The 21,274-nt window shown below is 37.7% G+C and overlaps 1 protein-coding gene and 1 non-coding gene across 2 annotated transcripts; one reads left to right on the forward strand and one right to left on the reverse strand.

Moving 5' to 3' along the window:
• Positions 1 to 3,443: 3,443 nt before the first annotated feature.
• On the forward strand, positions 3,444 to 3,550 carry LOC112608842. The gene has a single exon (XR_003116116.1). It is a non-coding gene; the product is annotated as a U6 spliceosomal RNA (small nuclear RNA).
• Positions 3,551 to 16,378: 12,828 nt separating this feature from the next.
• On the reverse strand, positions 16,379 to 19,071 carry LOC112607750 (40S ribosomal protein S16-like). Its single transcript, XM_025358885.1, has 3 exons — positions 18,955 to 19,071; positions 16,796 to 16,918; positions 16,379 to 16,744 (listed from the first exon to the last, which is right to left on the reverse strand). The coding sequence occupies exons 1-3, from the start codon at positions 19,069 to 19,071 to the stop codon at positions 16,454 to 16,456; spliced, it is 531 nt and encodes a 176-aa protein (XP_025214670.1). The 3' UTR covers positions 16,379 to 16,453.
• Between the last annotated feature and the right edge of the window lie 2,203 nt (positions 19,072 to 21,274).

Below are 21,274 nucleotides of genomic sequence, written 5' to 3' on the forward strand. Positions count from 1 at the left end.
TTGGCTTCATAACATCAAGGTGAAGCAATAATAAGAAATACAAATGACAAATTACAATGAATAGTACAGAGGCAAGCCATCTTCACTAAAAGCCACGTAGACACCATAGTCTCAAGCCATTCATCCAAGAAATATTTATTGAATCTCTACAGCATGCCAGGTATCATTCTGGGATCTAGGATAAAGGACTGAAAGAAACAGCTTCTCTGCTCTGACAGAGCTTATAGTTTACATAAATAAGCAAATACAGAACATACCAGGTAGGGATAAATAAAGAAAAAAAAGATAAAGCAAAGTAAGGAAGAAAGGAAAAGCAGATACGGGAGTTTTATTTTATATAGGGAGGAGATGGTAGTGAAAAGGGGTCAGAGAAGACTTAAAGAAAGTGAGATCAAGATACATGGATGGGCCAGGCATGCTAGCTCAGGCCTGTAATTCTAGCACTTTGGGAGGCCGAGGCTGGAGACTGCTTGAGGCCAGGAGTTTGAGACCAATCTGAGGAACATAATGAGACACCATCTCTACAAAATTTTTTTTTAAGTAGCCAGATATGATGGTGTGCAACTATAATCCCAGCTACTCAGGAGTAAGAGGTGGGAGGATCACTTGAGCCCAGGAGGTTGAGGCTGCAATGAGCCATGATTGTGCCACTTCACTCCAGCCTGGGCAACAGAAAAAGACCCTGCCTTTTGTTTTTTTTTGTTTTTTTGTTTTTTTAAAGAGGGTATATGGATATACAGTTAAAGAGATAACCAGGCAGAGAAAAAGAAGAATCGAGAACCCCAAAACTTTTTCTCTAAGCAACTTTAAGAATCAGGTTGCCATTTTAATAAGGACCTTATGTAAGCAAAAATGAACCAAGTGTTAAAATATTCTGGGCACTATTTTTCTCAATTTAATTTTAAATTCAATTTTATACTGATAGGGAAAAAAAGAGAAAAAGAAAATGGACATCATTGGACATGAAAATTCAATAATAGGCAATCCTCTTTAAAATAAATGTGAATGATTTTTTAAAACTGGAGAATAAGGTTTTATATAAGTTATTTTGTATACAACTGATAATTACTGATAATTTTTTTTTTTTGAGATGGCTTCTTTGTCAGCTAGGCTGGAGTGCAGTGGCATGACCTCGGCTCACTGCAACCTCTGCCTCTCAGGTTCAAACAATTCTCCTGACTCAGCCTTCCAAGTATCTGGGACTATAGGAGCCTGCCACCATGCCCAGCTAATATATATTTTTTTTTTATTTTTAGTAGAGACGGGGTTTCACCATGTTGACCAGGCTGGTGTTGAACTCCTGACCTCAGGTGATCCGCCTGCCTTGGCCTCCCAAAGTGCTGGGATTACAAGTGTGAGCCGCTGCACCCAGCTTACCCTTTTTTTAATCTTTAATTTTTGTTTTGTCAAGATGGAATCTTGTTATGTTGCCCAAGCTGGTCTTGAATTCCTGGGCTCAAGCAATCCTCCCATTGAAGCCTCCTAAAGTGCTAGGATTACATGCCCAGTACAATTAGACGTTTAAATATACAAGTTTTCTTTTTAAAAAATGTTTACCTAATTTGCATACAAATGTTCCAATAATCTGTTACATACACCTTTAAAAAAAAAACTGTAATACTATATATTTATTTTAGAACATCTGTTAATGAGTAATATGGTTTGATTCTGTGTCCCTACCTAAATTTCATGTCGAACTGTAATCCCCACACGTTGGAGAAGAGTCCTGGTAAGAGGTGACTGAATCATGGGGGCAGATTTCCCCCTTGCTGTTCTCATGATAGTGAATGAGTTCTCATGAGACCTGGTTGTTTTAAAAGTGTGTAACCCTTCCCCTTTTTGCTCTCTCTTCTTCCTGCTCCAACCATGTAAGATGTGCTGGCTTCCCCTTCACCTTCTGTCACGATTGTAAGCTTCCTGAGGCCTCCCGGCCATGTCTCCTGTACAGCCTGCAGAACTGTGAGTCAATTAAGCCTCTTTTCTTTATAAATTACCCAGTTTCAGGGAGTTCTTTATAGTAGTGTGAGAATGGATTAACACAATGAGCAATAACACAACAGCTTAAATCAACATATTAAAAAGTCAAAAAAGAAAGATCATCTTAAGAGATTTCAAAAAATCTTCTGATAAAAATTCAACACCAGAGAACTTCTGCTTTCAGCAACATGCAATAAACGTATTTCTCTCACAAAGTAGAATTAAAAACTTTGGAATATATATTTTTATATGTATATATATAATTTTTTTTGAGACCGAGTCTCTCTCTGTCACCCAGGCTGGAGTTCAATGGCACGATCTCAGCTCATTGCAAACTCTGCCTCCCAGGTTCAAGCAATTCTCCTGCCTCAGCCTCCCAAGTAGCTGGGATTACAGGCGCCTTCCACCATGCCAGGCTAATTTTTGTATTTTTAGTAGAGACAGGGTTTTACCATATTGGCCAGGCTGGTCTCAAACTCCTAACCTCAGGGGATCCACCCACCTTGGCCTCCCAAAGTGTTGGGATAACAGGTGTGAGCCACCACACCTGGCCTGGGACATTATGTATTAAATGAACATAAGAAGACTCTGAAAGGTGGAGAGAAGAATCCAGACTGGCTAAGGATCTTGGGACCCAAGGAATGATGTGGTGGTAAGTTTCCTGGGTTTTCTTTTTACTTCAACATCCCAGACTTAGAGCTGAAGGAAACAGCAACCTCGAAACACCAATAGGCACAGACAAGAAAAAAAAAAAAAAAACCATGAAATTTTGCTCTCTGTAACCAAAGGAACAAGAAAGGGACAGCATAGCAAAACAAAAAACTTTTAGCCAATAACCTTGCTCTACTCTGACCAAGCACCAAAGAAAAGACTGTGACCTATTCTTGTCCCCACCAGCGAAGACTGTGTGGGTAGCTTAGATTTCCAGCCATCAGAGGCTGTACCAAGGAAGCTCAACACCACGCCACACCATGATGGTATCAGAGAAGGCAAATAGGGAACTGGGACTTTCATGCCCATTGCTGGTAACAAGACCTTCCCCACACCTCTACCATGTCAGTGAAAACCAAATGGGGAACCTGGACTTGCACCTCCGCATGGCAACAATAAGAAGCCCTTTCCTTCCCAGTGTGGTGGTGTCAGAAGGCAGTAGTGAAGAGTTAGGGCTTTCCACAGTTGTGTCCGTGGAATTCTTCTAGAATCCCCACTCCCAGTGGTAACAAGAACCTGTTACAACTCAGGTATCAACAAAGGCTGACTGGGAGAAGTGGACTTCTACCTCCACTTGTCAATAATGAGGCAATATGCCCCTCCAGTATACCAGAGTAATGTCAAAGAAAGCCAGATAAAATAGTTTAAATAAGACCCAGAGTCTCATAGCATAGTATGAAAATGTCTAGGTTTCAACTGAAAATCACTCATAATACCAAGAACCAGGAAGAGCTCAACCTGTTTGAAAAAAGACAGTGCTCTCTTCGGCAGCACATACACTAAAATTGGAACAATACAGAGATGATTAGCAGGGCTCCTGCACAAGGATGGCATGCAAATTCTAAAGCATTTCATCTTTTGTAATGCTGCCCAAGAAAATCATCCCCAAGACACATAATCATCAGATTCTCCACAGTCAAAATGAAAGAAAAAATGTTGAAAACAGCTAGAGAGAAAGGTCAGGTCATCTACAAAGGGAAGCCCATCAGACTTATAGCAGACTTCTCAGCTGAAACCATAAAAGCCAGAAGAGATTGGGGGCCAATATTCAACATTCTTAAAGAAAAGAAATTCCAACCCAGAATTTTATATCTGGCCAAACCAAGCTTCATAAGCAAAGGAGAAATAAGATCCTTTTCAGACAAACAAGTGCCTTACAAGAGCTCCTGAAGGAAGCACTAAATATAGAAAAGAAAGACCATTACCAGCAACTGCAAAAACACATTGAAGTACACAGACCAGTGACAATATAAAGCAACCACATAAACAAGTCTGCATAATAACCAGCTAACATCATGATGACAGGATCAAATCCACACATATCAATACTAACCTTAAATGTAAATGGGACCAGACGTGGTAGCTCATGCTGGTAATCCCAACACTTTGGGAGGCAAAGGGAGGCCTGGCTCACTTGAGGCCAGGAGTTTGAGAGCAGCCTGACCAACATGGCAAAACCTCATTTCTACTAAAAATACAAAAATTAGCTGGGCATTATGGCGGGTGCCTGTAATCCCAGCTACTCGGGAGGCTGAGGCAGGAGAATAACTTGAACCTAAAAGGCAGAAGTTGCAGTGAGCTGAGATGGTGCCATGACACTCTAGCATGGGTGACACAGCGAGGCTCCATCTCAAAAAATAAATAAATGTAAAGGGGCTACATGCCCCAATTAAAAGACATGGAGTCGCAAGCTGGATAAGGAACAAGACCCATTGGTATACTGTCTTCAAAAGACCCATCTCACATGCAGCGACACACATAGTCTTAAAATAAAGGGATGAAGAAAAACCTACCAAGAAGATGGAAAACAGAAAAAAGCCATGGTTGCAATCCTAGTTTCTGACAAAGCAGACTTTAAACCACCAAAGATTAAAAAAAGACAGAGAAAGGTATTATATAATGATAAAGGGTTCAATTCAACAAGAAGATCTAACTATCCTAAATATATACACACCCAACACTGGAGCATACAGATTCATAAAGCAAGTTCTTAGAGACCTGCAAAGAGACTTAGATTCCCACACAACAATAGTGGGAGACTTTAACACCCCATTGACAACATTAGCAGGTCACTGAGATAGAAAATTAACAAAGATATTTGGGACCTGAACTCAGCTCTAAATCAAATGGACTTGATAGACCACTACAGAACTCTTCACCTCAAAACAACGGAATATACATTCTTCCCATTGTCACATGGCATATACTCTAAAATCAATCACATAATTGTAAGTAAAACACTCCTCAGCAAATGCAAAATAACTGAAATTAGAACAGTCTCTAGGGTTATGGTGCAAATTATAAATTAAGACTAAGAAATTCACTTAAAACCATACAATTACATGGAAATTGAATAACTACTCTTGAATGACTTTTGTGTAAATAGTAAAATTAAGGCAGAAATCAAGAAGTTGTTTGAAACTAATGAGAACAAAGATACAACATACCAGAATCTCTGGGACACAGTTAAGGGAGTGTGAAGAGTGAATTTTATAGTCCTGAATGCTCACATCAAAAAGTTAGAAAGATCTCAACAACCTAACATCACAACTGAAAGTACTAGAAAACCAAGGGAAAACCAATCCCAAAGCTATCAGGACAAGAAATAACCAAAAGCAATACTGGATTGAAGGAGATTGAGACATAAAAAATCTTTCACAAGATCAATAAATCCAGGAGCTGGTTTTTTGAAAAAATTAGTAAAATAGACTGCTAGCTAGACTAACAAAGAAGAAAAAAGAGAAGATTCAAATAAACGCAATCAGAAACAATAAGGGAAATATTACCACTGACCGCACAAAAATACAAACAACCATCAGATAACACTATGAATAACTCTACTCTATGCACGTAAACTAGAAAATCTGGAAGAAATAGATAAATTCTTGGACATATACACTCTCCCTAGAGTGAACCAGGAAGGAAATGAATCCCTGAACAGAACAATAATGAACTCTGAAATTTAGGGAGTAATAAATAGCCTTCCAACCAAAAAAAGGCCAGGACCAGATGGATTTACAGTTGAATTCTACCAGATATATGAAGAGCTGGTATCATTTCTACTGAAACTGTCCCAGAAAATTAAGGAGGAGAGAGTCCTCCCTAACCCATTCTAAGAGGCCAGTATCATCCTGATACCAAAACCTGGCAGAGATACAATAAAAGAAAACTTTAGGCCAATATCCTGATGAACATCAGTGCAAAAATCCTCAAAAAATACTGGCAAACTGAATCCAGCAGCACATCAAAAAGTTTATCCACCACGATCAAGTAGGCTTTATCCCTAGGATGCAAGGTTGGTTCAACATATGCAAATCAATAAATGTGACTCATCACATAAACAGAACTAAAGACAAAACCCATACAATTATCTCAATAGATGCAGAAAAGGCTTTTGATGAAATTTAACTCCGTTCATGTTAAAAATTCTCAATAAACTAAGTATTGAAGGAACAGACCTCAAAATAGTAGGAGCCATATATGAGAAACCCACACTCAACATCATACTGAATGGGCAAAAGCTGGAAGCATTCCTCTTGAAAACTGGCACAAGATAAGGATGCCTTCTTTCACCACTCCTATTCAACATACTATTGGAAGTCCTGGCCAGGGCAGTCAGGCAACAGAAAGAAATAAAGGGCATCCAAATAGGAATTTCTATCCCTGTTTGCAGATGACATGATCCTATATCTGGAAAACTCCTTAGTCTCAGCCCAAAAGCTTAAGCTGATAAGCAACTTCAGCAGAGTCTCGAGATACAAAATCAATGTGCAAAAATCATTGCAATCCTGTACTCCAAAAACAGTCAAGCTGAGAGCCAAATCAGAAACAAACTCCCATTCTCATTTGGCACAAAAAGAATAAAATACCCAGGAATACAGCTAACTAGGGATGTGAAAGGTCTCAAGAAGGAGAACTACAAACCACTGCTCAAAGAAACCAGAGATGACACAAACAAATGGAAAAACATTCCATGCTCATGGATAGGAAAAATCAATATTGTTAAAATGGTCATACTGCCCAAAGCAATTTATAGGTTCAATGCTATGCCTATCAAGCTACCACTGACATTCTTCACAGAATTAGAAAAAACTATTTTAAAATTCATATGGAGCCAAAAAAGATCTTGAATAGCCAAGGCAATCCTAAGCAAAAAGAACAATGCTGGAGGCATCATGCTACTCCATTTCAACTATACTACAGGCTACAGTAAGCAAAACAGCATGCTACTGGTACAAAAACAAACACATGGACCAATGGAACAGAATAGAGAACCCAGAAATATGACTACACACCTACAACCATCTGAACTTTGACAAACCTGACATAAACGAGCAATAGGGAAAGGATTCCCTATTCAATAAATGGTGCTGGGATAACTGGCTAGCCATATGCAGAAGATTGAAACTGGATCTCTTCCTTACACCATATACAAGCACGAACTCGAGATGGGTTAAAGACTTAAATGTGCAACCCAAAACTATAAAAATCCTGGAAGACAATCTAGGCAATAGCATTTAGGACACAGGCACAGGCAAAGATTTCATGATGAACATGCCAAAAGCAATTGCAACATAAGCAAACATTGACAAATGGGATCTAATTAAACTAAAGAACTTCTGCACTGCAAAAGAAACTATCATCAGAGTAAACAGACAACCTACAGAATAGGAGAAAATATTTGCAAACTATGCGTCTGACAAATATTCATCTGTCTAATATTCAGCATCTATAAAAACTTAAAACAAATTTACAAGAAAAAAACATTAAAAAGTTGGAAAAGCACATGAACAGACATTTTTCAAAAGAAGATATACATGTGGCCAACAAGCATATGAAAATAAAAATCTCAATATCACTGGTCATTAGAGAAATGCAAATCAAAACCACAATGAGATGTCATCTCACACCAGTCAAAATGGCTGTTATTAAAAAGCTGAAAAATAACAGATGCTGGTGAGGTTGTGGAGAAAAAGGAATGAGAAAAAGGAATCCCACTGTTTGTGAGAGTGTAAATTCGTTCAACTGCTGTGGAAGACAGTGTAGCAATTCCTCAAAGACCTAATGACAGAAATACCATTCAACCCAGCAACTCCATTACTGGTTAGATACCCAAAGGAATATAAATCATGCTATTATAAAGACACATGCACACATATGTTCATTGCAGCACTATTGACAATAGCAAAGACATGAAATAAACCTAAATGCCCATCAATTATAGACAGGATAAAGAGAATGTAGTACATATACACCATGGAATACTATGCAGCCATAAAAAAGAATGAGATAATGTTGTTTGCAGGGACATGAACGGAGCTAGAGGCCATTATCCTTAGCAAACTAACACAGGTATAGAAAATGAAATATCACACGCTCTGACTTATAAGTAGGAGCTAAATGAAGCAAATACATGGACACATAGAAAGGAACAACACACACTGGGGCCTATCAGATGAGGGAAGGTGGGAGGAGGAAGTGGATCAGAAAAAATAACTGATGCATACTAGGGTTAATATCTGGGTATTAAGATGAAATAATCTGTACAACAAACCCACATGACCCTATGTTTACCTATGTAACAAACTTGTACATGCACCCCTGAACTTAATATAAAAGTTAAAGAAAAAAAGACAATCAACAGATGCCAACAGAGATGGAATTATACATGCTTGAAACAAATTAAGTAATAGGCAGCTTCAGCAGAGAAATAGAAGATAAATAGAAGAACCAAATGGAAATTTTAGAAATAAAAAATACTGTAGCTGAATGTAAAAGTTCAGTGAATAGGATCAACACCAGAATGGTGGGAACACAGGGAAAAAGTCAGTGAATGGAAAAATAGAATAATAGAAATTGCTCTGAAGAACTGAGAGAAAAAATAGACTGAAAAAAATGAACAGAGGTTAAGTAACAAAACTAAAAATCTACCATCATTTCATCAGAGTTCTGGAAGAAGTGAAGGAAGAGGGGAGGGCTGGAAAAATACCTGAAAAGATAATAGCTGAAAACTTCACAAATTTGACCAGAGATATAAACTTACAGATTCAACAATTTAAGTGAATATTAAACAGGATAAACCCAAAGAAATTCAAGTCAACACACATCATAATTAAACTTCTGGAAACTAAAAACTAACGAACAAAAATCTTGAAAGCAGCTGGAGAGAAACAACAGCATAACAAAACAACCTTTGTTTACAATGTAGTTCTGCCCCTTACCTTCCTATAATTTGCTGGGCTCATTTAGTTTCCCAAGAAAATCATTTACAAACTGTTGTCTGCTCTTTGGGCCCATTTCTTTCCCTTGAAAATTATTTACTACCCCTCCTGATTGCCCACATCCTCCATTTTCCTCTTTCCTCTGAGGAGGGTGTTATTTTGGCTTCAGCAATCTGACCCTCTTTGATTCTTATATTTCGTATGGCTCCCATGCTTACACACAATAATACATTTGTATGTCTTTTCTCCCATTAATCTGTCAATCGTCAGTTCATTTCAACAGACTCAAACCTTCAGAGGGGGAGGGAAAAATTCTCTTCACTCCTACAATATATCAGGATATATTTATCAACTAGTTTTTCTTTACCAATGATCTGTCTTTTCTTGGATATCAGTTCACAAAGATTAAATCATTTTAACTTTATGATATATTTTATATTTTATTCCCTTCTTTCATTCTCACTTTTAAAAATCCTTAGCTCAGCTGGGTGCAGTGGCTCACACCTGTAATCCTAGCATTTTGGGAGGACAAGGTGGTGGATTGCTTGAGCTCAGGAATTCGATACCAGCCTGGGCATCACAGTGAGACCTCATCTCTATATATAAAAAAAAAAATTAGCTGGGTGTGGTGGGGCATGCATGTGTTCCCAGCTACTTGGGAGGCTGAGGTGGGAGGATCAATTGAGCCCAGGAGGTCGACGCTGCCACTGTGCTCCAGCCTGGGTAACAGAGCAAGACCCTGTCTCAAAAAAATTTTGTTTTTACTGGTTTTGGTTTTAGTTACTATAAAATGCTTAGCAACTAGCCATAAAAAAAGAATGAACAAGACATTTGTCAATTAAGGTGGAGTGATTTCCCAGATACATTAAGTAAAAGAAAAAAAAAAGCAATGAATAAAAAAGAAGTTTGTTTTACTACATTTTGTGTAAAAATAAAGGGGCAATATATTTTCTTGGTTTTATAAACAGAAATAAAGGAAAGATAAGACAAAAACTGATGAAAATGTTTATAGGTGCTAATTGGGAATAAATGGAATGAATAGAGATAGGAGAGAGTTTGTCAATATTACCTTTTTATATAATTTTGACATTTGATCCATGTAAGTGGTTTACATATTATTTTAAAATCAAATGAAATTTTAAAAATGGGAAAAAGATTACTAACATTGAAAACCAATAGAACTTGACTGTGCATAAAGTTGATAACATAGCTAAAGAGAAGAAAGAATTAATTCAAGTAACTTTTATACATGGAAGTCTGGTTGAAAATCCTTCAAATATTTTAAAGGCAGAAAAAAAAGAAGCTTGACTCGGTTGTTAGGTGTCTTAGTGGAATAATTCTGGAACTTTCTGTGTATATGTAAGATAGGGCAAATGAGCAAATGAATTTGTTCTTTGGTGAACCAAGTCCCTTGCTGTGGGAAAGGGGAGATACACTTGTGGAATAGAGGAATGTGAGGTATCCTGTGATGTTGGATTTGAATTGCAGTATCAGTATAAATTGAGTCCCAGGAGCAATTAGCATACCTAGAGCCCAGAATGTGGCTTCTACATACCTTTCTCACAAAAAGAACCAGAGTTCTTTATGGAAATGGTTAGTTTCAGGTGTGAGGTGGGAGAATTACAGAGGGAACCTGGAATATCTTAAGCCTGAAAGGAAGGAAGTGCACTAAAACTCAAGGGAACACAGGAACCAATTGACCAAATATGGGACAATTTGAGCATCAAAGCCAACCATTTAAAAATGAATCTTTTAGTTTATTATAATAAGCGAAAAGAAGAGATAGGCAGTGAAAAAATTCTTTAGAGAAAATGCCAGCTAACAAATGTAGAAAGAAACACAGAATTAGCAAACCAAAATCACCAACGTACCACCACTACATAGTGATTGAGTCAGGCAAGGATTATCTATGAATTCTAAAAGCAATGTGGTGAAATGTAATCTCCAAACAGGATATCCACACAGTCTGAAAGACTACAGGGTCCTCACTAATTTTAGAGAAAAAGGTATATCTTCACAACATAGAAACATGTGCACACTACCTTAATCAAATGATCAAACTTGACATTATCAATAATGAGACAACCTGACGTTATGTGCCTCTTCTGCGAAGCAATGGAAAGTACCTACGTTGTCAGCCATGTAGTATTCTCTTACCAAAAATGCTTAACACTATACAAAAATAGGTAGAAGGAATAAGATCTAGTGTTCAGCAGCACAGTAGGGTGATTATAGTTACAATAATGTATTGTATACTTCAAAATAACTAGAATAGAAGATTTGGAATGTTCCCAACCCAAAGAAATGATAAATGTTTGAGGTGATGGATATCTCAGTTACCTGTATTTTAACATTACACATTGTATGCTTGTATCAAAATATCATATGTACCCTGTAAATAGATACAAACTATTATGTGTCCATACTAATTAAAAATTTAAAAATACATTAAAAATACTTAACCCTAATATAATTTTTGAGGATATAATTTAACAAATCCAAATGACGTGACATTCTACAAGACAACTGCTCTGAACTCCTCAAAAATGTCGATAACATGAAAGTCAAAAAAAGCAGGGGCTTATTGTACTAGATTTCAACAAGCTTGAGGAAACATGACAACTAAATAATCCTCTGCATAATCCTTGATTGGACTCTGGATTTTAAAACAAAAACTATACAAATACATGATTGGAGTAATTGGTGAAATTTGAATATGAATTACATTTTGGATAATATTATTGTGTCTGCTGGGCACAGTGACTCACACCTGTAATCTCAGCACTTTGAGAAGCTGAGGTGGATTACTTGAGCCCAGGAGTTTGAGACCAGCCTGGGCAACATAGTGAGACCTCACTTCTACAAATAATAAAAAGAAATTTTATCTGGGAATGGTGGCATGCACCTGTGGTCCCAGCTACTCCAGAGGCTGGGATGGGAGATGGGAGGATTGCTTGAACCCGGGCAGTTGAGGCTGCAGTAGGCCATAATTGCAGCACTGCATTCCAGCCTGGGTGACACAGCAAGACCCTGTCTCATAAAAAAAAGAAAAGAGAGAACATTATTGTGTCAATCTTAAGTATCTTGGGAGTGATAATGGCATTGCGACTGTGAAGAATACATACTGAAGAATTTAAAGGTGAAGCATCATGGTATTGGCAAGTTACTTTCAAATTATTCAGCACAACAGAGAGAGAGGGCAGGGGCACAAATGTGGCACAATGTTAACAGCTGATGGATATGGCTGAAGGGTATGGAGGCATTGTGGTTGTATGTGGCTGCATACCAAACTACCCCAAAGCTTAGTGGCTTAAAAAAACATTCTTTCATTATATTTTACCATTTTATGGATCAGGAATTTGGGAGGACTTTCACTGGATGATGGTTCTGCTCTAGGTGGCATTACCTAGAGTCACTTGGTGACTGGATATTCACACAGCTGATGGACAACTGGTTCAGAGAATCCAAAGCATGCCTGGTGCTTTGGTGGAGATGGTTGAATTTAGCTTTCCATCTCTGTGTAGTCTTGGGGCCTCTCATTAGTCTCTTCGCCAGGGTAGTGGAGCGTACGTGGCGGCTCAGAGATTCAGGAGACCCCCCAGAAAAGCCAGTCTTCTTGAAAGCTAGGTCCAGAACTATCACAGAGCTCTGAGTTAGATTTTAGAGCAATCTAAAATCTTCTGCCATTTTAGATTGCTCAAGAAGTCACAGTAGTTCAGATCCAAGAAAATAAGGGACCCCACATCTCAAAGAGAAGAGCGTAAAATAACTTATGACCATCTCTACTCCACCACTGTAGGTTTCTACAGTTTTGAACATTTTCAGAATGAGGGGTGGGGGAAGCTTTAAATGGTGTGTTCGGCATTTTTTTTTTTTTTTTGCAAGTATGTCTATACCCTAAACTCCTAATTGTTTCTTATTTTGATAGTTCCAAGTTGCCCTCCAAAAAGTGTATACCAGTTTGCCTAGCAAAAGTGCATGGGAGTCACTGTGATCTTCATTATTCGAAGTAGTTTTAAAGTATACCTATATTGTGACATTTCCCTCATCAAAAAGTGGAGTCGAATTCTTCTTCCATTCAGTGTGGGCCACACTTAGTGAGTAGCTTCTAATGAATAGGATATGGTGGGAGCGATGATATGTAATTTCTGAGCTGAGATCTTAAAAGGAGATCCAGCTTCCCCCTGAATCTTTGTCTGTTGGGACATGCACTTTGGGAGCCCTGAACTGACAGCTAAGAACCCTGGCTACTAAGAGTGGCCAACTTTTCTGAGGGCCAACGTGGGCACAACTATACTGAATTAAAAAAAAATAAACCCAAACATAATAATCTAATACATATTAGATTATGAATAAGTATACTCAAATGTGTTATTATTTTAACATAAAATATGAAAAATGATATTTATCTGAAATTGTATGTTCTGTACTACTTACTTTTATGTTAAATAAATGCTATTATTTAAACAAGACAACAGTAAGCCTAGATAGCAGTGGCAGTTAGAAGTGATTAATAGTAGGATTAATTAAATAAACAATATGTGTGAGAAAATATAGCAATATTTTGTGATGTTTCTGTCTTCTGATACAGCAATTTATTTGAACTCTTTTTATTTTTTTTATTTTTTATTTTTTATTTTATTTTTTTTTGAGACGGAGTCTCGCTCTGTCACCCAGGCTGGAGTGCAGTGGCCGGATCTCAGCTCACTGCAAGCTCCGCCTCCCGGGTTCACGCCATTCTCCTGCCTCAGCCTCCCGAGTAGCTGGGACTACAGGCGCCCGCCACCTCGCCCGGCTAGTTTTTTGTATTTTTTAGTAGAGACGGGGTTTCACCGTGTTAACCAGGATGGTCTCGATCTCCTGACCTCGTGATCCGCCCGTCTCGGCCTCCCAAAGTGCTGGGATTACAGGCTTGAGCCACCGCGCCCGGCCTTGAACTCTTTTTAAATGCTTTATTGGATTTTTCAGTATTTCAGGTTATATTTTTATAAATTCTTTTTATTATTATTATTATTTTTTTTGAGATGGAATCTTGCTCTGTTGCCCAGGCTGGAGTGTAGTGGTATGGTCTCTGCTCACTGCAACCTCCACCTCCTGGGTTCAAGCGAGTTTCCTGCCTCAGCCTCCCCGGTAGCTGGGATTACAGGCTTGAGCCACCACGCCTGGCTAATTTTTTCGAACTCCTGACCTCAGGTGATCCGCTTGCCTTGGCCTCCCAAAGTGCTGGGGTTACAGGAGTGAGCCACCGCACCTGGCCCTTTATTTTCTTTTATGGAATAGTAAAGCTGAATACAGGCAAAAGTAAAATTCAGTTTGACTTGCAGTTCTGCTTTTATCAAATCCATATTACAGTGATTCCTGGTGTCAGTCCAATGTGATGTCAATTAAGCTAGCTATCCTCTCAACAAAAATGCCTGTGTTCATTTGCACATGAAATACTCAGGATATTACTTACTGGCAACAGCAGAATTTGGACCTGTGGTGCTCTAAAAATGCCCATCTGTTCTGCATCCACAGGCTCGTTCTGGTACACCAGCTCATCATCAGGCAGGTGCTTTGCATCTGTAACTTCATCATTATAGGCTATCCATGTCTAAAATGTCCACAATTTTCAAACACTCACATTAAATGTCGTGATTAGTTAAGTGTCTCTCAGGGAAAATTTTTGAACTTGTAAAATTGAAAGTAGATTTGACATCAATCTAAAAAGCTTTTACACGGCAAAGGAAACAATCAACGAAACAAAAAGACAACCTGCCAAATGGGAGAAAATATTTGAAAACTGTATATCTCACAAGGGGTTAATGTCAAAAATATATCAGGAGGCCGGGCATGGTGGCTCATGCCTGTAATCCCAGCACTTTGGCAGGCCAAGGCAGGCAGATCACCTGAGGTCAGGACTTCCAGACCAGCCTGACCAACACGGTGAAACCCCATCTCTACTAAAAGTGCAAAAATTAACCGGACGTAGTGGCAGGCACCTGTAAGCCCAGCTACTTGGGAGGCTGAGGCAGGAGAATTGCTTGAACCCGGGAGGCAGAGGATGCAACGAGCCAAAATCGTGCCTTTGCATTCCAGCCTGGGCAACAAGAGCAAAACTCCATCTCAATAAAGTAAAATAAAATAAAATAAAACAAAACAAAACAAAATAAAATAAAATAAATATATCGGGATAGCACATAATTCAACAACAAAAATCCCAAATAACCTAATTTAAAAATGGTCAAAGGCCTTAAATAGACATTTTTCCACAGAAGATATACAAACAGCCAAGAGGTGTATGAAAAGGTACTCAACATCACTAATCATCAGGGAAATGCAAATCAAAACCATAATGGGTTATCACCTCACACCTGTTAGGATGGCTAGTATCAAAAAGAGATAAGTGTTGGAGAGGGTCTGGAGAGAAAAAGAGCCCTTATACACTATTGGCAGGAATGTAAATTGGTACAACCATTATAGAAAATGGCATGGCAGTTTCTCAAAAAATTAAAAATACCTTATGATCCAGCAACCCCACTTCTGAGTATATATCCCAAGGAAAGGAAGTCAGTACCTCAAGGAGACATCTGCATCCTCATGTTCATTGCAACGTTACTCATAGTAGCCAACATAGGGAGACAACATGAGCATTCATCAGTGGATGAATGGATGAAAAAAAACGTGGCATATACACACAATGGAATATTATTTAACCATAAAAAAGAAGAAAGCCTTGCCATTTGTGACAACAGGGATAAACTAGAGGACATTATGCTAAGTGAAATAAACCAGACACAGAAAGATAAATACTATGTGATCTCACTTATATGTTGAATCTAAAAAAGTCAAACACAGAAACAGAGGGTACAACAGTGGTTGCCAGGCAGTAGGTGGTGGGGGAAATGGGAAGATGTTGATCAAAGGGTACAAACTTTCAGTTATAAGATGGACAGGTTCTGGGAATCTAATGTACGGCATGGGTGGTGAGGGTGTGTTAATTAATTTGATTGTGATAATTACAAAAATGTATACATATATCAAGTTATCATGTTGTAAACCTTAAATATATATATACTATTTTTCAATTAAATATTTTAAAATAAAAAAAAGAAAGTAGATGCCAAGCAAGTTAAAGTTTTAGTAAAGTAATTTAAAAGATTCTGTTTTTTCTGGTGGCAATTTTTTGAGTTCTAAAACAGTCTTGTCCCAAAAAATGAGCTTTTTCTTACTATATGAGTTTTTGTCACAACCTACACATAATATCAAACAATCAGGTGATCAAATGATCAGTTCATTCTTTTCTACATTCCCTATGACCTCTTCAAAGATAATTCAACCCGTTTTGGAGAAACAGCAAATAAATTTTTACTATACTGTAATCCTATACTCAATGTTCATCTTCAACATATTTTCAAACTAGAGAAGGACATTCTTTTTGTCCCACACTTTGAAAATCTGATTTTTTGGCAGGCCAACATTTGAGCATCTTTTTTTTTTTTTAAACTTTAAAATCCCTCAAAAACTGTTTATTATACAGGTGAATTTTGATCGTCCTGATGGGCTTATCGGTAGGATTTCCGGTAGCGAGCACGGGCACCAGGGCCTCCAAACTTTTTGGACTCGCGGCGACGGGGATCAGCCACCAGCAGGGTCCGGTCATACTGGATGAGGATGTCTTTGATCTCCTTCTTGGAAGCCTCATCCACGTATTTCTGGTAATAGGCCACCAGGGCTTTGGAGACGGACTGACGGATAGCATAAATCTGGGCCACGTGACCACCACCCTTCACACGGACACGGATGTCCACACCAGCAAATCGCTCCTTGCCGAGAAGCAGACCTGGCTCCAGCAGCTTGTATTGTAGTGTGCGCGGCTCAATCATCTCCAGGGGCCGCCCGTTCACCTTGATGAGACCATTGCCGCGTTTGCAGTGCGCCACAGCTGTGGCTGTCTTCTTGCGTCGGAAGACCTGCACCGACTGCAGCGGGCCCTTGGACGGCTTGGCTGCGAGCGTGGACGAGAGAACCTAACCGCGCGGCGCTGCAACCGGAAAAGCGAGCATCTTTTAAATAGTCAGCAACAATGGTAACCATCTTGTATGTTTTAGTCTCAGGAGGCTGGCCCCTCCCATTCTATAAAGTCGAAATCTTATTAAGGGCTTCTATGGGTTTTGAGAAAAATGGCAAAGAACCAAAAGCTTTCATGATTAAGGCCTCAGTATCAGAAGTAAGTAAATCACACTCCCTTTTAGCAGAGTCATGAGAAGATATGCAGGTGATTTAACAGGTAAGAGCTTTTTGTTTCCTCTGCTAAAACGTTTATAGGCTGAGTAAAATTTGCCAAAATATACATCTGCATTGTCTATTGTTTATGTAGATGAACGAGCAAAGTCTAGTTTGTATTTGGATGAGATATAAGCCATCTTTTATCTTAATGTTTTCTGCATTTTTATTAAAATCCTTATAGAATTTTTTTTAAAGATGGTTTGAAACTCCATTTCCAAATAAAAGTACGTAAGAGCTAGGGGAACATATTTTTGTTGTCGTAAGTCATCATATTCATCTAGAATTTATAGTAATATTAGAAATTAGGTAAGGATTTAGATTTGTCTTAACATTTGCTAGGCCAGTGGTCTTAACATTATTTATTGGCCAATACGTATTTTACCAACTCTGATGGTGTTGTGCCGTGTCAGCTTAGCAAAGCCGGAGTTGCCAATTATGTTTCCTATTACCTTTTGCTCAAAAAAAGAGTATCTCTTTTAAGTTTTTAAATTATTAAGCATTCAAAGACCTAGACTACGCAGCATTAAATCCGGTTTTATCCTGAAAGAAGAATGAAAATTAATGAAATTCTAATTTTTATTCTAATAGGAAAAAAGAAGAAACCAACTAAGAAAGTTTTGCCGTATAATGAGCAATTAAAAAAAAAAATAATGCTTGTGTTTACCTGAGTCATTCTTGTAACTCAAGTTGGAATTGATTTATTCCACTGTAGGCTTTTTACTTATTATATATTCACATTTATTCATATTATACATAATCTATTCCCAGTTATGCATGTTAATTTATTTAGGGCTTTGCCATGTCTTCTTGCCTTTGGAACATTCGCCATTTCAGTACTTATTAGCTCTTGCTACAAAGGATTTATAGAAGTATCAAGATGATTTTAAAAGTGGAGATCATGCATGGGACTGCAGGTGGAAAAAAAGGAAGTAAGTTGTAAGATAGTCTGCCATGGACCACAGGCTCCATATTTACTACTTCTGTTCACTTACTTGAATTTAGAGGAAAGATTTGGTGTTAGAGAAGTTGAAAATGATGATTATTGAAAAAGTCTAGTTTATCTCTGGCTCTGGATTTTCTGTTTCCTCTTTGCTATGCATGATTTGGGGGACACCTAAGTTAGTTCTGGCTTCTTCACAAATGACAACCGAAAGCCTGAGATTAAACATTAAATTTATTTCCAAAGCTACTAGTTTATTGTCAATAGGAGAGATATCTGTGCATGTGTTGGTTCCAGTGATGTAATTGTCACTCTCATCAAAGGAATTGCCTCTCATTAGATTTAGTTTCATTCTCGAATAAAACATCATCATAAATATGATATAGGATTCATTTCAAAAGATCAGACCTATTAAATCAGTACTGGAGACTGCTAGAGGATATAATTTTTAAGTACATTAAACACTCTTAAACACATGGCCCGTCTTCCCCTAGATACCTCTGAGAAAATGTAATTAAAATGTAGTCTGTTTTGTGGTTTTTTTTTTTAAGGAAAAACTCATCAAATCTTTACGACATTAGAATATTGCATACCACAAGTGTTTGACTTTATTCCACTGGATTTGAAAATAAGTGCATAGTACTTATCTCTGCATATAATGGAGAACCTGAAATGTGTGAAGACATGCTTCAAATGATGAAGAAAATGTAAATGCATCTAGTTTAAGGGGAAATAGACTACCTGCTAATTGCTTTAAGAATTGAGTGATTTGGAAGACCTCAGGAGAGGGTTCATTTCTCTGATTTGCATACACTTCGCTCATGCTACCTGGCTTACCACAAACGCCTTGATGATGTTGTGTGTGGAGTGTTCCTCATCAACACCAGAGACTGAGAAGGATCCAGTGGCTCTGGGGACCAGAGAGCTTCTTCCCTTAAAGAAGCTGCCCTTCATTGATATCTAGCCCTTCAGAGAGCAGACTTCATGTTTGATAAATGATCTGGTTTTCTTGTTACTATCACTATTATTATTATTGCCAAAAATTAACTGGCTTAATTTTCTTGGTGAGCATATTAGTTAATATAGCCCTTTCAGCTCTCATAGAGAGCCTCTCTTAGACAGTCTAATAAAAAGGGCAGAAAAAAAGAAGTAATATTATTTTTATTTCCTTTCAGAGCTTTTAACACTTGGTAATATAAATAATCAAGGACTCTTAAAACCACAAAATCAAATGCTTACAGCCTGCTTTTTATGCAGGTGAAGAATACAAATTCCCTTGGGGGAGATGAATGAGGTAGAGGAGAAAGTGTGAGAGAGAAACAGGACAGAGGTGCATGGAAATGGTCAGAATATAAAGTATACCCATAGAGAATGGGGACAAAGGAGAATTGCAGAGGAGAAGGCAGTAAAATAAAGATGCAGCAAAGATTAGCAGAGGGGGGAGTAAAGTGGGAACAGGAAGATAAAGCAGAAGAAAAGAGAGAAAAAGTAAGTTGAAGAGGTAAATGGATTCTTCCTTAGAAAAGATAGAACTACAAAGGAAGGGATATATAACATAAGATACTGTGATATGGAGTGTGTATTATATCATTTTTTAAAAAAACAACAAAAACCTTCATATTTACCACAATTTATGTACAGACCGCACTGAAAAATCTGACCCTGTACTCTTGCATAATTTTTTGAACTTCATAAACCTGTGTCTTCCATATTGAGAGTATTAGTAGTGCTTGAGAGAATCAAACTAGCTCTTTCCATAGTAGACAAAACATATTTTTAAAGAATGTCTCAAAGTAGCAGTTTCTAGTTATATATGAGGGTAATCAAAATGTTAGGATTTTCATTTATCTTGAATACACAACCATGATTTGAAACAGTATAAAGGGTTGCAAGGCATGTCAAGGATAAAATGCACTTTAAAAATTAAAAGATTCATAAGGTTAACTTTCATTTCAGAGAAATCTGTTAAATATGAATGTAAAAATGAATAAAATATAAGGTCATAGGCAAATCATCCTGTTTTCATGAACCTTGATCATATAATAGAAGTTATATTTGTTACTGGAATGTGAATGAAGATGGAATTCAAGATAAGGTATTAATCATAATTAGAATGACTATGACAGGTCCGTGGTGACAAATACTTAACAAGTAGTAAGAATGCTTATTCATAACAAACCTCTTAATTCATTAAATTCTTCATTAAAAGGGCAACCTCTTAATAAGTTCAACGTAAAGTTGGTATAACATGCTATTTGCATTTTCTCTCTTTTTATTTCCATTTTAGTAGTGTATTGTTAACAAATTGAGATAAATCATTTAAAACATATAATTACTTGGATATAGTCGCATAGTAATTCCCTAAGCAATTGCATGGTTATAAGTTGTCAGTGTGCATATTAATTTATCATAGCCACCAGCCTCATCTTCATTGATTTGCTACTAGCTGTTAGAAAAACAGATTAAGAAGCACATGATGCCCTTCTCTGAAAGTTTCATTGAGGCACAAGTAGGGCAAACACTGCTTTCCAATTAGAATCCTGCTGTTTGCCAGGACTTGACAATGACTAATTACAGTCCTAAATGACTTATTATGTTTGAATGCATGATTATTTATAAATACATTTTAAGAGCTGCACAAAGAATCATTCCTGGTTTAAATATGAAAGCCTACTTTCGTGTAAAGAGCAAAGACCTGTTGAACACCTTGAGGTCAAAGAAAAAAGACATTTTAATGCTAATGTCAGAATTTGCTTAGGCAACCATTGTCTTACAAAGAAAAAAAAGTGTCTACGGTAATGAATTTGTAAGAGAATAAATGTTAGGTTTCAATCTCATCGCTACTGACTATGAAATTTGTCACTGGCCAGGCACTGTGGCTCACACCTGTAATCCCAGCATCTTGAGAGTCTGAGGTGGGAGGATCGCTCTAGCCCAGGAGTTTGAGGCTGCAATGAGCTATGATTGTGCCACTGCACTCCAGCCTGGGTGACAGAGGGAGATCCCATCTTTAAAATAAAGAAGAAAGAAAAGAAATAAAAACAAAGCAAAAAAACCTTATCACCATAGGATTTTTAGAGGAGTTCACTGTTCTTAAAATATAGAATTACCTTCTCAGCGGTGCTGGGAGAATTAAATACTTAAAACGTGTACAGCA

This window comes from Theropithecus gelada, chromosome 15 (assembly GCF_003255815.1).
Source record: "Theropithecus gelada isolate Dixy chromosome 15, Tgel_1.0, whole genome shotgun sequence".
Taxonomy (NCBI): Eukaryota; Metazoa; Chordata; class Mammalia; order Primates; family Cercopithecidae; genus Theropithecus; species Theropithecus gelada.

Excerpts from the sequence above, each read along its gene's own strand:
- LOC112607750 (XM_025358885.1), bottom strand. The coding sequence starts at position 19,071 with ATGAAGGGCAGCTTCTTTAAGGGAAGAAGCTCTCTGGTCCCCAGAGCC. Across the intron at positions 16,919-18,954 it reads ACATCATCAAGGCGTTTGTG|GTTCTCTCGTCCACGCTCGC; the intron begins GTAAGCCAGGTA and ends CCGCGCGGTTAG. Across the intron at positions 16,745-16,795 it reads GCGGCAATGGTCTCATCAAG|CTGCTGGAGCCAGGTCTGCT; the intron begins GTGAACGGGCGG and ends CTACAATACAAG.